The sequence below is a fragment of the Oncorhynchus nerka genome, linkage group LG15, assembly GCF_034236695.1.
Source record: "Oncorhynchus nerka isolate Pitt River linkage group LG15, Oner_Uvic_2.0, whole genome shotgun sequence".
Classification (NCBI taxonomy): domain Eukaryota; kingdom Metazoa; phylum Chordata; class Actinopteri; order Salmoniformes; family Salmonidae; genus Oncorhynchus; species Oncorhynchus nerka.
The window spans coordinates 25,190,483-25,217,472 of NC_088410.1; the positions used below are offsets into that span (position 1 = coordinate 25,190,483).

Genomic DNA, 26,990 nt, shown 5'->3' on the forward strand with positions numbered 1-26,990 from the left:
GTGACACGAGTTTCTTCCAATAACCACACGGAGATGAGACTCGCCTCCCTTTAATTCAAAATACAGCGGCTCAAGTAAACAGCAACATGTATGAAACAGTATGTAGCCTACGTCCCTGCATAGGAGAAAAGGCCTATAGAAATTTCACGTTTTCAATAATTCGTATTTATCCAAATATATGTTTTCATCATCACATATTATTTTTATGGTTACTCAATAAAAACATATATGCAAGACTTCGAAATTCACCTTAAATGGGAATGTGGCAGTTTAATACATTAATGCATGAGAAAACAATGCATACATACAATGGGACACATTTGCAAACATTTACAGCATCTCTTTCCTTCAAATTGCATTTTTGATACAGTAATTGGACAGGGAAGGACAATGAACAATTGTTGCTCTATTACGTTTGCTTTGATGTTCTGGATATTGGGCTGAAACAGTAAACTCAGTCATATTTACCCAAATGTGGAATATTTACAATATAGTACAGGAAGTTGGCATTTAGTTGGCATCTAAAGAATATATATTTTTTATATCTAGGATAAAAAAACGAATAAACAAAAAAATGCTTGCTTCAAGAGCAAATTCAAACCCACACCATTCAGACCAATGACAAAAAGATCATCAAAATATAGACTTCATTGCAGTTTAGAAAATAGGAATATTTTACAGTTCCAGTGTTGATTCAAAGTGAGGGTTAGGGCTATGCCCAAATGGCACCCTATTCCCTATATAGTGCACTACCTTTGACCAAAGCCCAAGTCTTTGCTAGGTAAAGCCCCGCCTTATCTTAGCTCACAGGTCACCATAGCAGCACCCACCTGTAGCATGCGCTCCAGCAGGTATATTTCACTGGTCACCAACAAAGTCAATTCCACCTTTGGCCGTCTTTCCTTCCAGTTCTCTGCTGCCAATGACTGGAATGAATTTTTAAAATTACTGAAGCTGGAGACTCATATCTCCCTCACTAACTTTAAGCATCAGCTGTCAGAGCAGCTCACAGATCATTGCACCTGTACATAGCTCATCTGTAAATAGCCCATCCAACTACCTCATCCCCATATTGTTATTTTTGATTTATTTTGCTCCTTTGCACCCCAGTATCTCTACTTGCACATTCATCTTCTGCACATCTATCACTCCAGTTTACCTGCTAAATTGTAATTACTTCGCCACTACGCCTATTTATTGCCTTACCTCCCTAATCTTACCTCATTTGCACACAATGTATATCGATTTGTTCTATTGTGTTATTGACTGTACGTTTGTTTATTCCATGCGTAACTCTGTTTAGTTGCTTGTGTCGCACTGCCTTGCTTTAACTTGGCCAGGTCGCAATTGTAAATGAGAGCTTGTTCTCAACTGGTTTACCTGGTTAAATAAAGGTGAAATATATATATATATATATATATATATTTTTTAAGTCCTCTGGTCAGAAGTAGTGCACTATATGGGGAATAGGGTGCCATTTGGGATGCAACCCTCGATCTACAGTATAAACTACTGCTGGATCAGAGAGTGTAGGAAGTAGGCTGCAGCTATCGTCAACATCACCAGATATCTCCCAGGCTCCAGCAGTTGTCCAGAACTTCCTGTTTAAATGAACATTGAGATGAAAGATTTTATTACATGAATACGTCTACACAGTAAGTTTTATTTGTATGTTTCTGTTCAGTTATACACTATCACACCTACTGTATTGGGTGTGTGTGGGTGGGTGGGTGTGTGTAGGTGGGTGGGTGTGTGAGTCAGTGGTATACTTACTTGAGCAACCTTCTGTCTGCTTGAAGATGCCCATCTTCTCACTGTCTTTGATAGAGTTCATCTTGTCCATACTCACCTCCCCTGGAAGTCAACAGGGTTATTGGTTATTAAAAGTCCCAGTAGTTACCACAGTATTATTACAATGTTATTGCCACTTTATTCTGCCCTGTAATGTCTTCATCAGGCTTCCCTAAACTAACAATATTGTGTAAAGATTGTTTTGGAGTCTGTGAAAGCTTGGAAGGTATATCACGCATTCTCTGCCAGAAAGTTGGTTGGCCCTCTCTGATGTCACGTAGGTTGATACATTGCTATGTTTTCATTTATGAAGCCCTTTTACAAAAAGTTCCACTGTTCCTAACATCATTACTAAACTTTAGTCATACTAGCTACCACACCCGGGCTCAGGGATGACTAACTCTGTAAATTCCTGTGGTCTCTCAGAGTTAGGTAAATCAGCTTTAGTTTTCTTGCACATTATTTGTGGAACAATCTTCAAAATGTTAAATATGAAGTTCTGGTTCCTCTAGGTCCATTCAGAAAGCTGATTGAGGACCTTATTACTGATGAATGTGATGTTCTGGTGCCTCTAGATCCATTCAGAAAGCTGATTGAGGACCTTATTACTGATGAATGTGATGTTCTGGTGCCTCTAGGTCCATTCAGAAAGCTGATTGAGGACCTTATTACTGATGAATGTGATGTTCTGGTGCCTCTAGGTCCATTCAGAAAGCTGATTGAGGACCTTATTACTGATGAATGTGATGTTCTGGTGCCTCTAGGTCCATTCAGAAAGCTGATTGAGGACCTTATTACTGATGAATGTGATGTTCTGGTGCCTCTAGGTCCATTCAGAAAGCTGATTGAGGACCTTATTACTGATGAATGTGATGTTCTGGTGCCTCTAGGTCCATTCAGAAAGCTGATTGAGGACCTTATTACTGATGAATGTGATGTTCTGGTGCCTCTAGGTCCATTCAGAAAGCTGATTGAGGACCTTATTACTGATGAATGTGATGTTCTGGTGCCTCTAGGTCCATTCAGAAAGCTGATTGAGGACCTTATTACTGATGAATGTGATGTTCTGGTGCCTCTAGGTCCATTCAGAAAGCTGATTGAGGACCTTATTACTGATGAATGTGATGTTCTGGTGCCTCTAGATCCATTCAGAAAGCTGATTGAGGACCTTATTACTGATGAATGTGATGTTCTGGTGCCTCTAGGTCCATTCAGAAAGCTGATTGAGGACCTTATTACTGATGAATGTGATGTTCTGGTGCCTCTAGATCCATTCAGAAAGCTGATTGAGGACCTTATTACTGATGAATGTGATGTTCTGGTGCCTCTAGGTCCATTCAGAAAGCTGATTGAGGACCTTATTACTGATGAATGTGATGTTCTGGTGCCTCTAGGTCCATTCAGAAAGCTGATTGAGGACCTTATTACTGATGAATGTCTTTGTTTTTTATGACCGTGTTTTTCTTTATGCTTGCATTTTGTATTTATATTTTCATGTGTGTATTTTCTGTCATTTATTGTCTCAGTATGACTCAATAAATACATCTACATCCTAGTCTTGAGTACCCAGATCAAGGAAAAACTATGTTTTTTCACTAAGATAGTTATCATTCACAACTCTGTATGTCTTCATCGGGCAGCCATAGACTGAGAACGTTCCACTGTGTTCTTCTGTTGTCATAAAGGCCATCCTGTCTGTGCTATACTGTGGTACCACTTCTCCATACACTGCTCTCCTCTGTCCTACTGGGACAGACAACTTGGAGGGGGACACAGGCTGCATCCCAAAGGGCACCCTATTCCCTACTTAGTGCACTACTTTTGACCAGGATGCATAGGACTTTGGTCAAAAGTAGTACACTATAGAGAATAGCCAGACACTTAACTCCTGCATCAGGTTACCCAGCAGTTTTTCTAGGCTTTTGAATGGGCAGAATTATTCATTGTCTGGACAGACACAAAGGCCTGAGCAGCTAGCTACTTAGTGCACTACTTTTGATCAGGGACATTAGGGTTCTGTTAAAAGTAGTGCACTATGTAGGGAATAGGGTGCCTTTGGAACGCAACTATATCTGAGTAGCTCTCACACAAGGGCTGAGAAAACAACAAAGCTTAATGGAGGGAAGAATCAACACCTAGCATAGCATCTACACAGACTCCCACGATTTGACAGTTCATTGAAAACGACACACAAAAACCCTGGTAATTGCTCTGTAGCATGAGGAGGAGTTGTTTTTCTCCATTATACAAGGCTTAATCTGTGTCCTTCAAACCATCTGTGAGCAGCCTACTAGAGGTCGACCGATTAATCGGAATGGCCGATTAATTAGGGCCGATTTCAAGTTTTAATAACAATCGGAAATCTGTATTTTTTACACCTTTATTTAATCTTTATTTAACTAGGCAAGTCAGTTAAGAACACATTCTTATTTTCAATGACAGCCTAGGAATGGTGGGTTAATTGCCCCGTTCAGGGGCAGAACGACAGATTTTCACCTTGTCAGCTCAGGGAATTCAATCTTGCAACCTTACAGTTAACTAGTCCAACTGTAACGATTCTCCTCTTCGTCTGAGGAAGAGAAGTCAAGATCGGACCAAAATACAGCGTGGCACGTGTCCATGTTAATATTTATTTTAACTCAGAACACTAAGACAAAATAACAAAAATAGACCAACACGAAAGAGTTCTGTCTGGTGCAGACAAAGAGACAGAAAACAACTACCCAACAAACACAAGTACCTCCTCATTCTTCAAAAGGCATTCCTCCACTCACCAACACCCACAGCTCGTGTTTCAGCACCTCCATTCTCTACCTGACTGTCAGTTGTGACACTTTAATGACAAAGACAACTGGTGTTCAATTACTGACAACATCATTATAACGGGAAGTAAACCATTCCAGGTGAATGCTTTTGACTAATGTAGTGTGTCATGGCCTCCAGAAACTAGATTCCAAATAGATTTCCAAATATGTAAATGCCACACACCTAAACACCTTCTTTGCCCCTTTGATAATACAGTGCCACAGACCAAAACTGTGGGCTCTCCTCTCTGTTGGCGACGTGAGTAAGACATTTAAACGTGTTGACCCTCGCAAGGCTGCCGGCCCAGACAGCATCCCTAGCAGGTCCTCAGAGCATGCGCAGACCAGCTGGCTGATGTGTTTACGGACATATTCAATCTCTCCTATCCCAGTATGCTGTCTCCACATGCTTCAAGAGGGCCACCATTATTGTACCCAAGAAGGCAAAAGTAACTGAACTAAATGACTAAGCCCCGTAGTACTCACTTCTGTCATCATGAAGTGTTTTGAGAGACTAGTCAAGGATCATAACACCTCCACCTTACCTGTCACCCAACCCACTTCAATTTGTGTATCTCCTCAATAGGTCTACAGCATCGCCATCAAATGCCCTATCCCATCTGGACAAGAGGAATACCTAAAAATGCTGTTCAATCAGCTCAGCATTCAACATCATAACCCTCAAGCTCATCATTAACCCTGGGTCTTAACCCCCGCCCTGTGCAATTGGGTCCTGCACTTCCTGACTGGCCGCTCCCAGGTGGTGAAGGCAGCAAACACTTCGCTGATCCTCAACATTGGGGCCCCACAAGGGTCCGTGCTCAGCCCCCTCCTGTACTCCCTGTTCACCCATGACTGTGTGGCCATGCACGCCTCCAACTCAATCATCAAGTTTGCAGACGGCACAACAGTAGTAGGCTTGATTACCAACAATGACGAGACAGCCTATATGGAGGAGAACCGGAGTGTGGTGTCAGGACCTTTCACAACGTCAACAAAACAAAGGAGATGATCTTGCACTTCAGGAGGCTTTGGCTTGTAAAATCAACTTTTACAGATGCACAATTGAGAGCATCCTGTCGGGCTGTATCACTGCCTGGTACGGCAACTGCTCCGCCCACAACCATCGCAGGGCTCTCAAGAGGGTGTTGCGGTTTGCACAACGCATCACCAGGGGCAAACTACATGCCCTCCAGGACACCTACAGCACCCGATGTAACAGGAAGGTCAAAAAGATCATCAAGGACAACAACCACCCGAGCCACTGCCTGTTCAACTCGCTACCATCCAGAAGGCGAGGTCAGTACAGGTGCATCAAAGTTGGGACCGAGAGACTGAAAAATAGCTTCTATCTCAAGGCCATCAGACTGTTAAACAGCCATCACTAACCTCAGAAAGGCTGCTGCCTACATACAGACTTGAAATCATTTGCCACTTTAATAAATGGATCACTAGTCACTTTAATAATGCCACTTTAATAATGTTTACATATCTTGCATTACTCATCTCATATGTATATACTGTATTTTATACCATCAATTGCATCTTGCCTATGCTGCTCAGTCATTGCTCATCCAAAAATGCATATGTATATATTCTATTCAATTCCTTTACTTATATTTGTGTGTATTAGGTAGTTAAGAATGTTAAAATTACTTGTTAGATATTGCCGCACTGTCGGAACTAGAAGCACAAGCATTTTGCTACACTCGCAATAACATCTGCTAACATCTGTATGTGACCAATAACATTTGATTTGATATGACCTTTCCAATATAACGTTAGACTGGTGATAGACCTACGCTGTATTGTCACTTAGTATTTTACTTGAACTGACGTTTACCTTAAAATGAGGGACAACAATGTGCAGTAGCTGTCATTCTTACTTGAATTGCTGTCATCGCTTCAACACCTCTGCAGTGAACCTGTCCTGAAACCACTTCTGAATATGGGTGACTAGCTTCTCACTACTTGCAATGACTCACCGAGGAAGATACTTTATTGTTTTTCTGAAGACGCTGTAGGCTCTTAGACTATAAGCTCTAGGGGATCTCCCTCACAAGTGCTTAAAGCTCCAATGCAGCCATTTTATCTCAATATCAAATCATTTCTGGGTAACAATTAAGTACCTTGCTGTGATTTAAAATGGTCAAAAATAGCAAAGAGCAATTTCTCAAGCTAGAATTTTGCTAGGACTGTCTGGGAGTGGTCTGAGTGGGGAGCTGAAAACTGAAAATTAGCTGTTATTGGCAGAAAGATTTGGAACTCTCTTTCTTATTGGTCTATTAACTAATTTACCACCTGGTGATATCACCAGGCAGGCTAAAGCGCCATCCCACTAAAACAGGCAAGAATTTCAGGCTGTCTTTTCAAACAGCTCTTACATTAAAAGAGCATTATCATAATTATATTTTAACCTCATGGTGAGGAAAAATATATATTGTAAAACACAGGAATATCACTTTTCGACTGCACTGGGACTTTACACTTTATTGTTATTGTTAAAACAATTCCCCCACATGCACTGTCAGATGTTATAGGCTGATCTGATTCATCAGCACAACCCACACACTTCCTTTTGACACCTTACATGTCACCACTCCCTGTTCAGTTTTAGGGTCAGGAGAGGGGACTTGGTATATTATCATGGGCACAGACAATAATTCATTCTGTCATGTTTTGACTTTGCCATAATTATCAGTGTTTGTGCTGGAACATTTGTCTGTGTCTTATTTGGAAAGAATGTAACTTTTGAACAATATAGAAATTCAAAGGGAACACGCTTTCAGGCAGATTTTGATAAAGGAATATTGGGCATCATTGCGCTGAACCATAGACGAACAATATACTTCTGTATGTCATCAGCTGTACCAGAGATAAGGAAGCTGATAATTGCATGGGCACAGACAAAATTACCAATGTAATGTTTTAAATGTGTCTTAAGTGCCACTGCCTCCGTAATTCTGAGACATAATATGTTTCTTATTTTTTCTTCTTTGATCAGAGAATATTGTGAATCACTGTGCTGTACCCATTCACATACAGCACTCTATTACTGGCTGTACCTGAGACAAGGAAGCTGACTTTCTGGCACGGTCCGTCCACTGTGGCCAGAGGAGACCCTGGAAGGATGGTGACCCTGGACATGTTCACCTCTAGGACCTCTGCCACCCTATTGCGGAAGTCATATCTGGAGAGAAAAATGAACAATAGACAATTTATTTTATTGTTTTTAAAATTTGTTGGGAAGATATACAATTTGACAACATACATACATACATACATACATACATACATACATACATACATACATACATACATACATACATACATACATACATACATACATACATACAGTGGGGGGGAAAGGTATTTAGTCAGCCACCAATTGTGCAAGTTCTCCCACTTAAAAAGATGAAAGAGGCCTGTAATTTTCATCATAGGTACACTTCAACTATGACAGAAAATAGTTGAAAATTTGAAAAAAAATCCAGAAAATCACATTGTAGGAGTTTTTATTAATTTATTTGCAAATTATGGTGGAAAATAAGTATTTGGTCACCAACAAACAAGCAAGATTTCTGGCTCTCACAGACCTGTAACTTCTTCTTTAAGAGGCTCATCTGTCCTCCACTCGTTACCTGTATTAATGGCACCTGTTTGAACTTGTTATCAGTATAAAAAGACACCAGTCCACAACCTCAAACAGTCACACTCCAAACTCCACTATGGCCAAGACCAAAGAACTGTCAAAGGACACCAGAAACAAAATTGTAGACCTGCACCAGGCTGGGAAGACTGAATCTGCAATAGGGAAGCAGCTTAGTTTGAAGAAATCAACTGTGGGAGCAATTATTAGGAAATGGAAGACATACAAGACCACTGATAATCTCCCTCGATCTGGGGCTCCATGCAAGATCTCACCCTGTGGGGTCAAAATGATCACAAGAACGGTGAGCAAAAATCCCAGAACCACACGGGGGGACCTAGTGAATGACCTGCAGAGAGCTGGGACCCAGCAACAGCCCCAAAACATCACTGCTCTAGAGGAGATCTGCATGGAGGAATGGGCCAAAATACCAGCAACAGTGTGTGAAAACCTTGTGAAGACTTACAGAAAACGTTTGACCTCTGTCATTGCCAACAAAGGGTATATAACAAAGTATTGAGATAAACTTTTGTTATTGACCAAATACTTTTTTTCCACCATAATTTGCAAATAAATTCATTAAAAATCCTACAATGTGATTTTCTGGATTTTTTCTCTCATTTTGCCTGTCATAGTTGAAGTGTACCTATGGTGACAATTACAGGCCTCTCTCATCTTTTTAAGTGAGAGAACTTGCACAATTGGTGGCTGACTAAATACTTTTTTGCCCCACTGTACGTACGTACATACATACATACATACATACATACACATAGTCTTCCGACTAGCTGTACCCTTACTGCTGCTCGATCATCCTATTTTTCTAACTTAATTGAGGAAAATAAGAACAATCCGAAATTCCTTTTTGATACTGTCGCAAAGCTAACTAAAAAGCAGCATTCCCCAAGAGAGGATGACTTTCACTTTAGCAGTGATAAATTCATGAACTTCTTTGAGGAAAAGATTATGATTATTAGAAAGCAAATTACGGACTCCTCTTTAAACCTGCGTATTCCTCCAAACCTCAGTTGTCCTGAGTCTGCACAACTCTGCCAGGACCTAGGATCAAGAGAGACGCTCAAGTCTTTTAGTACTATATCTCTTGACACAATGATGAAAATAATCATGGCCTCTAAACCTTCAAGCTGCATACTGGACCCTATTCCAACTAAACTACTGAAAGAGCTGCTTCCTGTGCTTGGCCCTCCTATGTTGAACATAATAAACGGCTCTCTATCCACTGGATGTGTACCAAACTCACTAAAAGTGGCAGTAATAAAGCCTCTCTTGAAAAAGCCAAACCTTGACCCAGAAAATATAAAAAACTATCGGCCTATATCGAATCTTCCATTCCTCTCAAAAATTTTAGAGAAGGCTGTTGCGCAGCAACTCACTGCCTTCCTGAAGACAAACAATGTATCGAAATGCTTCAGTCTGGTTTTAGACCCCATCATAGCACTGAGACGGCACTTGTGAAGGTGGTAAATGACATTTTAATGGCAACGGACCGAGGCTCTGCATCTGTCCTCGTGCTCCTAGACCTTAGTGCTGCTTTTGATACCATCGATCACCACATTCTTTTGGAGAGATTGGAAACCCAAATTGGTCTACACGGACATGTTCTGGCCTGGTTTAGATCTTATCTGTCGGAAAGATATCAGTTTGTCTCTGTGAATGGTTTGTCCTCTGACAAATCAACTGTAAATTTCGGTGTTCCTCAAGGTTCTGTTTTAGGACCACTATTGTTTTCACTATATATTTTACCTCTTGGGGATGTTATTCGAAAACATAATGTAAACTTTCACTGCTATGCGGATGACACACAGCTGTACATTTCAATGAAACATGGTGAAGCCCCAAAATTGCCTCGCTAGAAGCATGTGTTTCAGACATAAGGAAGTGGATGGCTGCAAACTTTCTACTATTAAACTCGGACAAAACAGAGATGCTTGTTCTAGGTCCCAAGAAACAAAGAGATCTTCTGTTGAATCTGACAATTAATCTTAATGGTTGTACAGTCGTCTCAAATAAAACTGTGAAGGACCTCGGCGTTACTCTGGACCCTGATCTCTCTTTTGAAGAACATATCAAGACCATTTCGAGGACAGCTTTTTTCCATCTACGTAACATTGCAAAAATCAGAAACTTTCTGTCCAAAAATGATGCAGAAAAATTAATCCATGCTTTTGTCACTTCTAGGTTAGACTACTGCAATGCTCTATTTTCCGGCTACCCGGATAAAGCACTAAATAAACTTCAGTTAGTGCTGAATACGGCTGCTAGAATTCTGACTAGAACCAAAAAATTTGATCATATTACTCCAGTGCTAGCCTCTCTACACTGGCTTCCTGTCAAAGCAAGGGCTGATTTCAAGGTTTTACTGCTAACCTACAAAGCATTACATGGGCTTGCTCCTACCTATCTCTCTGATTTGGTCCTGCCGTACATACCTACACACGCGGTCACAAGACGCAGGCCTCCTAATTGTCCCTAGAATTTCTAAGCAAACAGCTGGAGGCAGGGCTTTCTCCTATAGAGCTCCATTTTTATGGAACGGTCTGCCTACCCATGTCAGAGACACAAACTCGGTCTCAACCTTTAAGTCTTTACTGAAGACTCATCTCTTCAGTGGGTCATATGATTGAGTGTAGTCTGGCCCAGGAGTGGGAAGGTGAACGGAAAGGCTCTGGAGCAACGAACCGCCCTTGCTGTCTCTGCCTGGCCGATTCCCCTCTTTCCACTGGGATTCTCTGCCTCTACCCTGTTACGGGGGCTGAGTCACTGGCTTACTGGGGCTCTCTCATGCCGTCCCTGGGGGGGTGCGTCACCTGGGTGGGTTGATTCACTGTTGTGGTCGGCCTGTCTGGGTTGGCGCCCCCCTTGGGTTGTGCCGTGGCGGAGATCTTTGTGGGCTATACTCGGCCTTGTCTCAGGATGGTAAGTTGGTGGTTGAAGATATCCCTCTAGTGATGTGGGGGCTGTGCTTTGGCAAAGTGGGTGGGGTTATATCCTTCCTGTTTTGTGTCCTCGGATGGGGCCACAGTGTCTCCTGACCCTCCTGTCTCAGCCTCCAGTATTTATGCTGCATTAGTATTATGTCGGGGGGCTAGGGTCAGTTTGTTATATCAGTACTTCTCCTGTCCTATTCGGTGTCCTGTGTGAATCTAAGTGTGCGTTCTCTAATTCTCTCCTTCTCTCTTTCTTTCTCTCTCTCGGAGGACCTGAGCCCTAGGACCATGCCCCAGGACTACCTGACATGATGACTCCTTGCTGTCCCCAGTCCACCTGGCCATGCTGCTGCTCCAGTTTCAACTGGCCTGGGCCCTAGGACCATGTCCCAGGACTACCTGACATGATGACTCCTTGCTGTCCCCAGTCCACCTGGCCATGCTGCTGCTCCAGTTTCAACTGTTCTGCCTTACTATTATTCAACCATGCTGGTCATTTATGAACATTTGAACATCTTGGCCACGTTCTGTTATAATCTCCACCCGGCACAGCCAGAAGAGGACTGGCCAACATATGCTCTCTCTAATTCTCTCTTTCTTTCTCTCTCTCTCGGAGGACCTGAGCCCTAGGACCGTGCCCCAGGACTACCTGACAGGCTGCATAATAATGGAACGGAGCAAATGGAATGGCATCAAACACCTGGAAACCATGGAAACCATGTGTTTTATGTATATGGTACCATTCCACTGATTCCGCTCCAGTCATTATCTTGATCCCGTTCTCCCCAATTAAGGTGCAACCAACATCCTGTCATATATACAGAGCATTCACAAAGTATTCAGACCCTGTACTTTTCACATTTTGTATAAAAATGTTTTTTTCATCATCAATCTACACACAATAACCCATAATGACAAAGCGAAAACATGTTTTTAGAAATGTTTGCTAATTTATTTACCTTATTTACATAAGTATTCAGACCCTTTGCTATGAGACTCGAAATTGAGCTCATGTGCATCCTGTTTCCATTGATCATCTTTGAGATGTTTCTACAACTTGATTGAAGTCCACCTGTGGTAAATTCAATTGATTGGACATGATTTGGAAAGGCACACACCTGTCTATATAAGGTCCCACGGTTGACAGTGCATGTCAGAGCAAAAACCAAGCCATGAGGTCGAAGGAATTGTCCATAGAGCTCTGAGACAGGATTGTGTTGAGGCACAAATCTGGGGAAGGGTACCAAAAAATGTTCTGTAGCATTGAAGGTCCCCAAGAACACAGTCGCCTCCATCATTCTTAAATGGAAGAAGTTTGGAACCACCAATACACGTCCTAGAGCTGGCCGCCTGACCAAACTGAGCAATCGGGGGAGAATGGCCTTGGTCAGGGAGGTGACCAAGAACCCGATGGTCACTCTGACAGAGCTCCAGAGTTCCTCTGTGGAGATGGGAGAACCTTCCAGAAGGACAACCATCTCTGCAGCACTCTACCAATCAGGCCTTTACTGTAGAGTTGCCAGACGGAAGCCACTCCTCAGTAAAAGGCACATGACAACCCATCTGTGTGATATTGAGTATACAAAACATTAAGAACAGTATGCTGGCCAATGTTGATTCCATTGTTTTCCACAGCTGTGTCAAGTTGGCTGGATGTCCTTTGGGTGGTGGGCCATTCTTGATACACACAAGAAACTGTTGAGCGTGAAAAATCCAGCAGCGTTGCAGTTCTTGACTCAAACCAATATGCCTGGCATCTACAATCATACCCTGTTCAAAGGCACCTAAATATGTTGTCTTGCCCATCCATCCTCTGAATGAAACACACGATCCATGTGTCAAATGTCTCAAGGCATAAAAATCATTCTTTAACCTGTATCTTCCCCTTCATCTACACTGATTGAAGTGGATTTAACAAGTGGCATCATTAAGGGATTCAGCTGCAGCTTTCACCTGGATTCACCTGGTCAGTCTGTCATGGAAAGAGAAGGTGGTCCTAATGTTTTGTACACTCAGCATATATATATATTCATGATGATGTACTGTCACCCCATAATTCAGGATTAGTGATTATTCAGGTGTGGCACATGTGGTGGCTGGCTGAGGAGGTGGTGAGAATACACTCTTTGAAAAAAAGGTGCTATCTAGAACCTACAAAGGGTTCTTCGGCTGTCCCCATAGGAGAACCCTTTGTAGAACCCTTTCCAAGATAATACTGGTGTTTCCTTGATGGTTGAAATATTCCCCATAAATGTAAGTGCCAGGTACTCAAGTATTAAAAACAAGTAGTCTAATTAAATGTAACATTTACTTCTTCATTCCCTCTCCAGTTCCACAGTTTAATACCCGCTCAGTCTCACATATTGGCTCCCAACACGAACGCCTGTAGGTCTTAGCTTGATGGCCTAACACAGTCTTGAGTTCACAGGCGGTTTAATACCCAATCACACCCACCTGCTGAAAGACATGACGTTGGGGAAGGTCTGCTCTGCCCAGGGGGATTCTGGAAGAATGATGGCACACGCCAAGACATCGCTGCCTCTCTTCAGGACCAGGAACCTGTGGACCACTACAACAACAACAACAACATCAACAACAGCACCAAAGTCAGAAATATACTTTTTATATTATCACCTAAATGACTTTGTTGTTTCACACATGACATATCCACTAATAGTGAAGGTGGTTGACATTTTTCTCACGAAACTTGATTCTCTTGGGAAATAATGTGATGCAACAATTTTGGATTGCAGTTCGGTGAGCGTGCAATGACAACACATCAATATTATGTTTCATGTGCTTCCTAAAGGAGTCTAGATTTCTGAACAGACAATGTGTGTCTGTTACCTGTGTACTCCCCTGACATGTGTATGCTGGTGTCTAAGTACAGCCATCTGTATTCTGTCTGGTCCAGCTTACAGTGCTGTGTGTGTGTGTCTCTGTGTGTGTGTGTCTCTGTGTGTGCGCGTACATGCTTGTGTGTTACCTGTGTACTCCCCTGACATGTGTATGCTGGTGTCTGAGTACAGCTATCTGTATTCTGTCTGGTCCAGCTTACAGTGCTGTGTGTGTGTGTCTCTGTGTGTGTGTGTGTCTGTGTGTGTGTGTGTCTCTGTGTGTGTGTGCGTACATGCTTGTGTGTTACCTGTGTAGTCCCCAGCCAGTTGTATGCTGGTGTCGGTGTAAAGCTGTCTGTGTGTCAGGCTGACTGTCCCCTGTCTGGTCGTCAGGTCTCCCACCTCACAACTCAGAGCGTTGTCACGGGAACAACTGGAGTTCTGAGAGAGAACAGAACAGAGCAGAGGACGGAACCAACCATAGAAATATAATTACTAGAAGGGAAGTCCCCATTCATGTCAATAGGGCTGGGTCAGAGGTTCCATGACTGTTCTACTCATTCTAATACTATTGAAACCAATTCCAACAAACACTTCCACTTCTGGTTATGAGAACAATGTGAAGTATATGGTTGTGGTTGTGGTGTAGTTTCAAGTTTTAATGTCACACGCATAAGTACAGTGAAATGCCTGTCTTGCAAACTCAAAACCCAACAACTGTGACATTGTCAAAGACAAAGATTCGATGGAATATCAAACACAGTTCCGTTGGATTCCATAAGACTTGCTGATCAAGTGGAACTTTAAAGTTGGAATAAAGCGGAGATCAGCGCTACATAGTGGGGGAAATTCTCCTATGATGGCGATGTGCTGGGCCCTAATTCATAAAGTCTCTCAGAGGAGGAATGCTGATCTATCCTAGACACTTCATGAAGAAGGGCCATGATGTATTGTGAGTGAAAATGAGCGAATAAACTCACCCCAGCTTCCATGTTGAAGGGGTTAAACGTGTCCCCAACACCGGGACACTGGTTGTGGTTCAACTCAGAGCCTTTACCAGTGATGGTCCAGGAAACCTCTGTTACCTGGTTACAGTGGGGAAAACAGGATTTATCTGATGTTTTATCATTCTTCTTATACAGCTCCCCTTTTCTAATAGAACCTGTGATAGGATTCTACAGTAGATAGACTCTAGTGACAGACAGTAAAATGTTACAGAGCAGCTGATTTGTTTCTACGTCTGCATTGTGTTTCTACATCTGTATTGTGTTTCTACATCTGTATTGTGTTTCTACATCTGTATTGTGTTTCTACATCTGTATTGTGTTTCTACATCTGTATTGTGTTTCTACATCTGCATTGTGTTTCTACGTCTGCATTGTGTTTCTACGTCTATATTGTGTTTCTACATCTATATTGTGTTTCTACATCTATATTGTGTTTCTACGTCTGCATTGTGTTTCTACATCTATATTGTGTTTCTACGTCTGCATTGTGTTTCTACATCTGCATTGTGTTTCTACGTCTATATTGTGTTTCTACGTCTATATTGTGTTTCTACATCTATATTGTGTTTCTACGTCTGCATTGTGTTTCTACATCTGCATTGTGTTTCTACATCTATATTGTGTTTCTACGTCTGCATTGTGTTTCTACATCTATATTGTGTTTCTACGTCTGCATTGTGTTTCTACGTCTGCATTGTGTTTCTACGTCTGCATTGTGTTTCTACGTCTGCATTGTGTTTCTACATCTGTATTGTATGTCTACATTTATATTGTGTTTCTACATCTATATTGTGTTTCTACATCTATATTGTGTTTCTACGTCTGCATTGTGTTTCTACATCTGCATTGTGTTTCTACATCTATATTGTGTTTCTACGTCTGCATTGTGTTTCTACATCTATATTGTGTTTCTACGTCTGCATTGTGTTTCTACGTCTGCATTGTGTTTCTACGTCTGCATTGTGTTTCTACGTCTGCATTGTGTTTCTACATCTGTATTGTATGTCTACATTTATATTGTGTTTCTACATCTATATTGTGTTTCTACATCTATATTGTGTTTCTACATCTGCATTGTGTTTCTACGTCTGTATTGTGTTTCTACATCTGCATTGTGTTTCTACATCTGCATTGTGTTTCTACATCTATATTGTGTTTCTACATCTGTATTGTGTTTCTACATCTGCATTGTGTTTCTACGTCTGCATTGTGTTTCTACATCTATATTGTGTTTCTACCTCTGTATTGTGTTTCTACATCTGCATTGTGTTTCTACGTCTGCATTGTGTTTCTACATCTATATTGTGTTTCTACATCTGTATTGTGTTTCTACATCTGCATTGTGTTTCTACATCTGTATTGTGTTTCTACATCTGTATTGTGTTTCTACATCTGTATTGTGTTTCTATGTCTGTATTGTGTTTCTACGTCTGTATTGTGTTTCTACATCTGCATTGTGTTTCTACATCTATATTGTGTTTCTACATCTGCATTGTGTTTCTACGTCTGCATTGCTTGCTCTTTGGGGTTGTAGGCAGGGTTTCTGTAAAAGCACTTTGTGTCAACTGCTGATGTAAAAACAGCTTTATAAATACATTTGATTGATTGACTTTGATTTCTCGATGCCGAGATTGCACAGTAGGCTAGATAACAGCCACTATGTGACATAAGTTATTTGTTGCCACAAAAAGAGGATATTTTTCCAGGCTCCTGTTTTTAATTGAACCTACCTGTGATAAGGTTAGGAATTAGATAACAATGACAATGTGACCGTTTTTGTTGTTGTATCTATTAAAAGAGATTGAACAGATGCAAGAGGTCCATGCATGCTTACATCTAGCACCTGTGACGCCCGCACGTCCACCTCCAGAGTGATGTCACTGTAGCTGCCATCCAGAAAAGTCTGCTGGGACTGAAGACAGTAGAGGATACTGTTAGACTAGCTACTGAGTCAATGGGACTGAAGACAGTAGAGGATACTGTTAGACTAGCTACTGAGTCAATGGGACTGAAGACAGTAGAGGATACTGTTAGACTAGCTACTGAGTCAATGGGACTGAAGACAGTAGAGGATACTGTTAGACTAGCTACTGAGTCAATGGGACTGAAGACAGTAGAGGATACTGTTAGACTAGCTACTGAGTCAATGGGACAGAAGACAGTAGAGGATACTGTTAGACTAGCTACTGAGTCAATGGGACAGAAGACAGTAGAGGATACTGTTAGACTAGCTACTGAGTCAATGGGACTGAAGACGGTAGAGGATACTGTTAGACTAGCTACTGAGTCAATGGGACTGAAGACAGTAGAGGATACTGTTAGACTACCTACTGAGTTAATGGGACTGAAGACAGTAGAGGATACTGTTAGACTAGCTACTGAGTCAATGGGACTGAAGACGGTAGAGGATACTGTTAGACTAGCTACTGAGTCAATGGGACTGAAGACAGTAGAGGATACTGTTAGACTAGCTACTGAGTCAATGGGACAGAAGACAGTAGAGGATACTGTTAGACTAGCTACTGAGTCAATGGGACTGAAGACAGTAGAGGATACTGTTAGACTAGCTACTGAGTCAATGGGACTGAAGACAGCAGAGGATACTGTTAGACTAGCTACTGAGTCAATGGGACTGAAGACAGTAGAGGATACTGTTAGACTAGCTACTGAGTCAATGGGACTGAAGACAGTAGAGGATACTGTTAGACTAGCTACTGAGTCAATGGGACAGAAGACAGTAGAGGATACTGTTAGACTAGCTACTGAGTCAATGGGACAGAAGACAGTAGAGGATACTGTTAGACTAGCTACTGAGTCAATGGGACAGAAGACAGTAGAGGATACTGTTAGACTAGCTACTGAGTCAATGTAATTTAACCAGGTGTTTTAACGTTATGTAATCTTACGTCACTGGGAACATGAACACCTGCTGTCCTGTCAGCAAAGCTATATTAGCACTTGTTTTATGAGACGCTCCTACCAGGTGTTCTGAACTGTCTGTAAAGAGCACGCAAATCCTGCATCTGATAGACCATAATATTTGAAAGGATATTTGATGGGTTCTCTAAGCATCCTAAACAGTGATAGAGATACACTGTGGAGGACACAGGTCTGTATAGGAGCCTGACAAATACAGCTGTTCTCCTGAGTGCTTTAGACTGGGGACTGCCTGGGGTTGCCGGGGCTGCCGGGAGGCTGGGGGCTGACTCTACAGGCCAATACTACATGGCTGTGTTTACACAGGGAGCCCAATTCTGATATTTTTCCACAAATTGGTCTTTTTACCAATTTGATTGTTCAAAAGACCAATTAATGAGAAAAAAAAACCCATCAGAAATGGGCTGCCTGTATAAACACAGCCATAGACACACATAGACAAACACAAACACTCACAGATATACACACACAGATCCAGACACACGCCCTGCCGTCACACACAGGACTCAGTAATGAATTCACTGTCTGGCGCAGCAGAAAATACAGTGTCATGTTTTTGTGGCAGCTTTGTAATGATTCGCCAGCTTTCCTGGGACGTATCATAACCGGGATAACATCCACCCCTGCAGATGCGTGTTCTTGTATTCCTCATGGTCTGAATTAGTCTAAATCGGTTTCCCCTGTAGGGATTTTTTTCTGAAATAGCATTAGACCGGATTCAAACCAATGAAGTACTTTTGTGCCATCTGAATATTGTAGAGAGCAAAGGTGAGGTCCAGGTCTTACCAATGTGACTGTCCCTGTCACCTTGCTTTTGAAGACAGCCTTGGCAAACACCCAGTGTCCATCTGTTGCATTCTTAGCTAAGACGTCAGCACACCGCATCCTGGAGTTCACAAACACAAACAGACCAACTATGAACTCATTAAAGAAAGCAATTGTTGTGAACGACTCAGAAATGAAACATTTAGGGGACGCAAACCTGATTCAGACGTGTTATAAACTGTTATGCTGATTCAGAAGACTGACCACATACCCCCTTTACAAGTCAACACCACAACAAGAGATGAGGATGCAGTATTCCAGACATCCTACCCTATAAAGGCCTTTACCTGTTTGGCTTTTTGTTGTGCCAAAGAAGCTTCGTTCAAGGTAATAATGTGAGCTGTCCCGTGTCCTGTATAGCCAAGTGTAGCTCATTTGGTAGAGCATGGTGCTTACAACGCCAGGGTTGTGGGTTCAATTCCCGTGGGTGAACAGTATGAAAATGTATGCACACGCAAATACAGTAAGTTGCTCTGAATAAGAGCATCTGCTAAATGACTCAAATGTCTGTGTGTCCTCGAGTGTTTGGCCAGTAACCGAAAGGTTTTTCTGGATCGAATCCCTGAGCTGACAAGGTACAAATCTGTTGTTCTGCCCCTGAACAAGGCTGTTAACCCACTGTTCCCCGGTAGGCTGTCATTGTAAGTAAGAATTTCTTTAGTGAAATAAAGGTTACATTTAAAAAATAAATAAAAGTGAATATATCTCCCTTTTACATGAGTACAGTGTTTGATTTGAGTCAGAAATGATTCTGCGTGAACCGACTGGTACGATAATGTAAAACATTCAAATTTTGTCAGAAGTTCCGTTCATGAATGTCAAGGTATCACAAATGTGACCCAAAGAGGAACCAAGTCTACAGCCGTCTTAAATGAATCACACACCACCTGTTACAATCTTTCCCCTTGTGTATTTTTGGTTTGGCTGTTTATAGCACTTCTGGAGGGAACTGTGGCTATACAGACCCATGACAAAGGACACATTCTCTCTCTGTCTCTCTCTCTCCCTCAATATCTCTCTCTCTCTCTCACACACACACACACACACACACAAAATCCCCACACTCACCTGGATCCGTTAGTGTAGTGAACCACCAATGACCTCCCCACTATACTGTTCGGCCCTGTCATCGGCATATTCCCGTCCAAATACTGAGTCTGTGTCTGGTTCTGATCCGTCAGCATCCCGAACTTCCCGCTGATGTCCCCGGTCTCATACTCATCCACAGTCCCTGACCCCGGAGCAGGAGAAGCAGACACATTCCAGGAGAAGGGGTTGAAGTGGTCCATGACGTTGTTGTCCGAGCAGGGCTCTCCTGTAATATTAATAATAATATGCTTTATTTGATAAAAGCCTTTCAGAAAATGAGGGGAAAGGATTGATACTTTGCGTTTAAAAAAATTAAGATTTTATCAAGTCATCCGTTCATATTACAAAATGAATTAACAGATATACACACAAAGGCTGAACAAACAGTCAGAACACTAGAGGACTTTCACAACACTCAAGGACATCTGGCTCCCATTGTAAAGTTCATGAAATAGTACCTGTGGTACTGATAGGCAGCATGTGGACGTGGTAGCCCCCAGCCCTGGAGCTGAGTCCAGCCAGGGAGACGTCCATCATGGTTGGGCCCTGAGGGAAAGCCTGGGAGAACCGGATTTGGCCCCTAGAGACCCCTGGTCCATGCCAGGGGCCCAAGACCGCCGCGGGCATCCGGACCTCCGTGAGGTTAGCACAGGCTATCCTGGGGGCGGCACCCTCCGCACTGTGGATCACCACCGATCGACCAATCATAGAGCCTGACCTGGCGGGAAGTGACAACCAGGAAGTGGTATCCGTGAAGAAGTGTTTGGCCGACGCCCCACCCACTCGGGTCCCCAGGTCGAGGGTGCTGTGCTTTTTGGAGAGGTCCCCCACCTCACAGGAAAAGGGGCTGGAGGGGCCACAGTGGAGGGCGTAGCTCAAATCCTTTGTGTCCACGTTGAAGGGGTTCCAGTGGTCCCCCGTGGTCCCACACCTCCCCTTGTCCGCGTCTGTCTCCGAGCTGATAGGATACATGTGGATGTGCCAGTGGTGGTTACGTGTAGCGGTCTCGGAGGGTCTCCCATAGGACAGATCCATGAAGACTGTGACATCAGACAACGGGTTGCTCTTGAGTTGGACGAACTGGACCATACCCACCACAGGGTGACGGAATGTAGCCCTGGCTACATGCACCTCTCCTGGGTAGCTTATGTAGGCGCACAGGAACCTAGTTCCATCCGGACGGTGGATTACCACAGACCGACCCACTATGCTGTTCTGTCCGAACAGAGGGAGGTTGAAGTCTGTGAAAACTGCTTCCATCACAGCTTTACCCTCTAGTGACCCATGCCTGGCGCTGAGGTCCCCTACTTCATAGCGGTCATGGGTCGACCCAGGTCCAGAGGGGTAGGTGGGATCTTTAGTGTCCATCCCAAACGGGTTCCAATGGCCTCCAACGTTGTCGTTGGAGCAGGTCGTCTGCGGCGGTGACCTCATAGGAGGTGTGGGGAAATGGTGGATGTGATAGGGTCCGACCCGGCTCCCCAGATTGGTCAGATTCACTCTCAGTTTTGTGACATCGAACGGCGAGTCCTGCCTAAAGAGGAAGTAACCCTTGACCCCTCTCATGTTCACCAGGGCGCTCACCTCCTTCCTATTCATTTGTCTGATCTCAGCGCACATATAACTCGAAGACCCCAGTTTGAGGAGAGCAAAGCGGGTGTTGGAGCTGAAGCTAGCAAGGTCCAAACGAGACTTGACGGGTGTAAGAGGGCTGCCTACTTTCAGTTCCCCAAGCTGGGTGAGAGATGAAGGTTCCAGACTATCCAGAAGAGCCTTACAGTCTCTAGCAGAACTCTGCGACGTCAAGATGGTGATGTTGGTTGCCGTAGCACCGACCTGACCAATCGTTGCCAAGTTTGCGATGACCCTGGCGTGGGTCTGGCCGACGTTCTGCCTGATGTAAATGTCGCCGGCGACCGAGCTGAAGAACCTGGCCTGCCACGTCTGAACTGTGGTTTGACCGCTTATGACTGTACAAGCTTTGGTGCCGTTGCATGTCTCCAAGGTCAATGAAAGGTCTTCCAGATTTGACCTCTGCTTAAATAGACTGGACATATTAACAGTGGTGTTGGATGAGAATGGATCAATGGTGAACTTGAAGATGCTCGCCCCTACGTTGGCTTCAAGGCAAGGCTGAGAAAAATGGCCGAACATCACAGGGAACACACTCAGGGAAAAGTTGAGCGACAAATCACAGGTTCCGGTACCGGTGACGTTTATGGTCGCCGTCTGATTAGTGGAGTCAAACCGCACCCATCCCGTGACTCCCCCCATGTTTAGGTTGGCCTGAAACTGGATGCAGGAACTGAAACCTGAAAAACACAGCCAAACAGACAGAGAGACATACAGACAGACAAACGTGGAAGTAAATAAGTGCACAAGGAGGTACGTTACTATTGTGTTACATATGAATTGTTTTGGAGTGTTCACATGCTTTGCCATTATGGACATAATAACTGACAGGTGTAGTAATTGATATTGATCTTTCTCATTTCTCAAGGAAGTTCTTAAAGGTCCACTGCAGCCGTTTTTATCTAAATATCATTTCTGGGTCACAAATAAGTACCTTACTGTGATCGTTCTCAATTAAAATGGTCGAAAAGAAACCAAAATATCTTCTTGGTAAAGGGCCATTTCTCAAGGCAGAATTTCGCTAGGACTGGTCTCAGTTGGGAGGGGGAAACTGAAAACTAGCTGTTATTGGCAGAGACGTTTGGAACTCTCTTTTTTATTGGTCTATTAACTAATTACCAGGCAGGCCAAAGCTCCATCCCACCAAAACAGGCTGAAATTTCTGACGGTCTTTTCAAACAGCTCTTACACTAAAAGGTCATTATTATAATCTTCACAATTTCACAGTATTATTTCAACCACTATGGGGGCCATAGTGTGGAAATATATATAAAACACAGGAATTCATGTTTTTGCCTGCACTAGGCCTTTTAGGATAATCTTAAAGTGGTTTATGATATTTCTTCAAGTTCAAGTATTGACGACTATACAGTAGCAGTGGTTAAACTGACATATTTTCCAAGGCATATAGAAAGGGTTTCCCCCACTATTACAGTCACTTCCTCATCACTGTAATGTCAATAGCTAATATATTTTCATCATTACTGTAATGTCAATAGCTAGTATATTTTCATCATTACTGTAATGTCAATAGCTAGTATATTTTTAGCATTACTGTAATGTCAATAGCTAATATATTTTCATCATTACTGTAATGTCAATAGCTAGTATATTTTCATCATTACTGTAATGTCAATAGCTAGTATATTTTCATCATTAATGTAATGTCAATAGCTAGTATATTTTCATCATTACTGTAATGTCAATAGCTAGTATATTTTCATCATTAATGTAATGTCAATAGCTAGTATATTTTCATCATTACTGTAATGTCAATAGCTAGTATATTTTCATCATCACTGTAATGTCAATAGCTAGTATATTTTCCTCATCACTGTAATGTCAATAGCTAGTATATTTTCATCATTACTGTAATGTCAATAGCTAATATATTTTCATCATTACTGTAATGTCAATAGCTAGTATATTTTGTATTATTACTGTAATGTCAATAGTGGTGGAACAAGTACCCAATTGTCATACTTGAGTAAAAGTAAAGATACCCTAATAGAAAATGACTCAAATAAAAGTCACCCAGTAAAATCCTACTTGAGTAAAGGTCTAAAAGTATTTAATTTTAAATATACTTAAGTATCAAAAGTATAAATCATTTCAAATTCCTTATATTATCCAAACCAGACGGCACCATTTTCTTGTTTTTTTATTTACGGATAGCCAGGGGCACAATTTAACGCTCAGAAATCATTTACAAACAAAGCATGTGTCACGACTTCCGCCAAAGTCGGTCCCTATCCTATCTCTGCTGTCCTGCGCCTGACTCCTATGCACCAGCTACACACAAAACATTACAGCATGTGTGTTTAGTGAGTCCACCAGATCAGAAGCAGTAGGGATGAGTGTGTGAATTAGACAATTTTCCTATCCTGCTAAGCATTCAAAATGTAATTGTCTTTAAGAATGTAGTGAAGTAAAAGTAAAAGTTGTCAAAAATATAAATTGTAAAGTACAGATACCCAAAACAACTACTTAAGTAGTACTTTAAAGTAGTTTTACTTAAGTACTTTACACCACTGAATGTCAATAATTAGCACATTTCATCATCACTGTAATTTCAAAAGCTAGAACTGTATATTTAACGTGAGACGATGACAGATAGCTGCAGCGAATTAGTAATATTAAGTCATCAACATGCATGTAGTAGCCTATAAAACAGATACGCCTACCAGTTAATATACCTTCATATTCTAGCCGAATGTTAGCCTATGTCTCAGGACTGTTATGAATGTAAGGTATTCAGTAAACATCAATATTAGGATATCTGGAAGAAGGAAACAAAGCACCTATGAATGTGGACTATTGGACTCTACCTCTCACTTAACCGATATGCCCCCTTACCAGGAGTACACTGCTCACCTGATCTAAGCTAGTGACACACATTGAAATTACACTGGTCTCATGTAACACATGAATGGATTTCATACAAGAGCTCAACTCAGCCATAGAGAATAGGCTACTGGCGCCAAAGACTGCTGCGTGAGCCAAGCCATGTATTAAGGATGAATGAAATGGCTATCACCCTTGCTACCCAATGGGCCGATAACATTGTCTGAAACTATAGGGCTTTAGTCAAAAGTAGTGCACTATGTAGGGAATAGGGTGCTATTTGGGAAGCAGACATTGTCTCTCAGCGCATGTAATTCTACCAATTAGCCTGGGTAGCCCTGAGAAATGCTACAGTATCAAATGATATTCATAGCTGCTACGGGTGGAGGGTATGTCTCTAAGGGTGAAAAGGTAATAACAGAGTAATATGTCAATATACACCACAGGTGTGTTCTGAACCTGTGACCATGCAGAAGACAACTCCATTGGAACATCACTGTGATTTTTAACAGCAAGTTTGAAAGATTTGTTTGATACTTGATAGACTAGTTTGATACTTGATAGACTAGTTTGATACTTGATAGACTAGTTTGATACTTGAAAGATTAGTTTGATACTTGATAGACTAGTTTGATACTTGATAGATTAGTTTGATACTTGAAAGATTTGTTTGATACTTGATAGATTAGTTTGATACTTGATAGATTAGTTTGATGGATTAGTTTGATACTTGATAGATTAGTTTGATGGATTAGTTTGATTAAATATAAATAAAACAAAGTATTCAGAAAGAAACTGTATTGATCATAATCTCTTTTTAGGGACAGTTAATATGATAGTTAACAATCAATTATTAACTAAGCAAGTGGATTTCAAGGTGTAAATGTTACGTGACCTTTTCCCACACCCTCTACAGTAACCACGTAAACAGCACTTCGTATACAAAAGAACTGCAAACTAACCAGGCTTAAGTATTGCAAAAGTATTTCAAAAACCATTTGACGTACTTACCCAGAAAAGCCAACAGCACGACAACTGGAACAAGGCACATATTGGCAAATGTGTGTATTGTACTAATAATGTATGAAAACATGCAAAAATAAAACCAATTCAAAATGTACATGTAAAATCCAAATCAGAAGTGTATAATAAAACGTTGAGTGTGTGGAAGAGAGATCATCGTGTGTGTCTGTGTGCGAGCGAGTGTGTGTGTGTGTGTTTGGTCTCAGAAGGAACGACCGTGTGTGTGTGTGAGAGATGTGTGTGCAGCCTCCCTCTCTGTGCCTCTCTCTCTCTCCCAGCATCAACCCCTGCTGTTTAAGCAGCTGATTGGTCCAGCCAACACCACTGTATCTATTCTATGGAGCATAGGAGGGGCTGGCTGGCTGGTTGGTTGGGTGATTGACTGAGTGACTGGCTGTTTAGCTGACTGGTTGGCTTAATGACTGATTGGCTGGCTGACTGGCTAGTTGAATAACTGGTTGGCTGACTGGTTGGTTGGCTGACTGACTGACTGACTGATCGACTGGCTGAATGACTGACTGGCTGGTTAGCTGAATGACTGACTGACTGGCTGGTTAGCTGAATGACTGACTTACTGACTGGCCGGCTGGCTGGTTGGCTGACTAACTGGCTGGCAGAATGACTGACTGCGTGACTTGACAGTTTGTCTGTCGGACTGGATGACTGGTTGGTTGGCTGACCGACTGGCTGGGGGGGAACTCCCCCTGATCTAATCTCTATGGTCACACTAGGAGGCTGGCTATAGCTTTGTGAACACACACTGTTGCCTGTAAATATGATGAACAATAACGCATGTGGATACATGCACACTCACAAAGTACATAGACACACACAGAATTACCCGTACACATACACACAAACTCAAAGTCACAGCTGACACTACGCCTATACAGGCTGATGACCACACAGCCACACAGTACATAGACACACAATGGTTATGTGGACAGGAAACCCATATTAGGGATTTCTTGAGCCCAAGTCCACACACACACACACACACACACACACACACACACACACACACATACACAGACACACACACATTCAGACACACACAGAAAAAATACATGAACAAGTTAATGAACAAGCGATTGAGAGATTAAATACATGAATGATCAGAAGAGATATGGAATGAGTAGAAAAGGAGGAGAGACTTTTAGTTGGGGGCTGTTCTTTATTCAGTTTGAAAGATTGTGTTGTTATTTATATATTATTTTTAGTTTATGATTAGAGTTTTTAACCCATAGGATAACCCTTTTTGCTTCTAAGTTAGAACCCTGTTGGGTTCCGTGTAGAACCTTCTGTAGAAAGGGTTCTACATGGAACCCAAAAGGGTTCTACCTGCAACCAAATATAGTTATTCAAAAGGGTTATCCTAAGGTTTTAGATAGCACCTTGTTTCTAAGAGTGTAGGATCTCTTCATTGATGGTATTTTAAAGTACGTTTTAAGTTGAACTTTTACTCTATGAACCATTTCACCTTGAGGGGGAAAGAAATATCCTGTACTGTAGTAAGCCAGACCTGTACTAGACAAAAACAGTGTATTGGTAGTCCTATAGGGATGTGAGTTAAGGGCGCAAAAATATCTTACATATCTACATTT

The 26,990-nt window shown here is 42.1% G+C and overlaps 1 protein-coding gene across 1 annotated transcript; it reads right to left on the minus strand.

Moving 5' to 3' along the window:
* Positions 1 to 244: 244 nt before the first annotated feature.
* cusr (Copper-only SOD repeat protein) lies at positions 245 to 25,628 on the minus strand. The gene is made up of 11 exons (XM_065001347.1): positions 25,375 to 25,628; positions 20,346 to 22,199; positions 19,867 to 20,113; positions 18,760 to 18,859; positions 16,871 to 16,948; positions 15,010 to 15,114; positions 14,338 to 14,470; positions 13,647 to 13,761; positions 7,661 to 7,785; positions 1,774 to 1,854; positions 245 to 1,601 (listed from the first exon to the last, which is right to left on the minus strand). The coding sequence occupies exons 1-11, from the start codon at positions 25,484 to 25,486 to the stop codon at positions 1,510 to 1,512; spliced, it is 3,042 nt and encodes a 1,013-aa protein (XP_064857419.1). The 5' UTR covers positions 25,487 to 25,628; the 3' UTR covers positions 245 to 1,509.
* Positions 25,629 to 26,990: the final 1,362 nt, after the last annotated feature.

Coding starts and splice junctions, on each gene's coding strand:
- cusr (XM_065001347.1), bottom strand. CDS start 25,486: ATGTACATTTTGAATTGGTTTTATTTTTGCATGTTTTCATACATTATT. Junction 13,762..14,337: donor ACTGGCTGGGGACTACACAG/GTAACACACAAG, acceptor TTGTTGTTGTAG/TGGTCCACAGGTTCCTGGTC. Junction 7,786..13,646: donor AACGTCATGTCTTTCAGCAG/GTGGGTGTGATT, acceptor TTTTCTCTCCAG/ATATGACTTCCGCAATAGGG.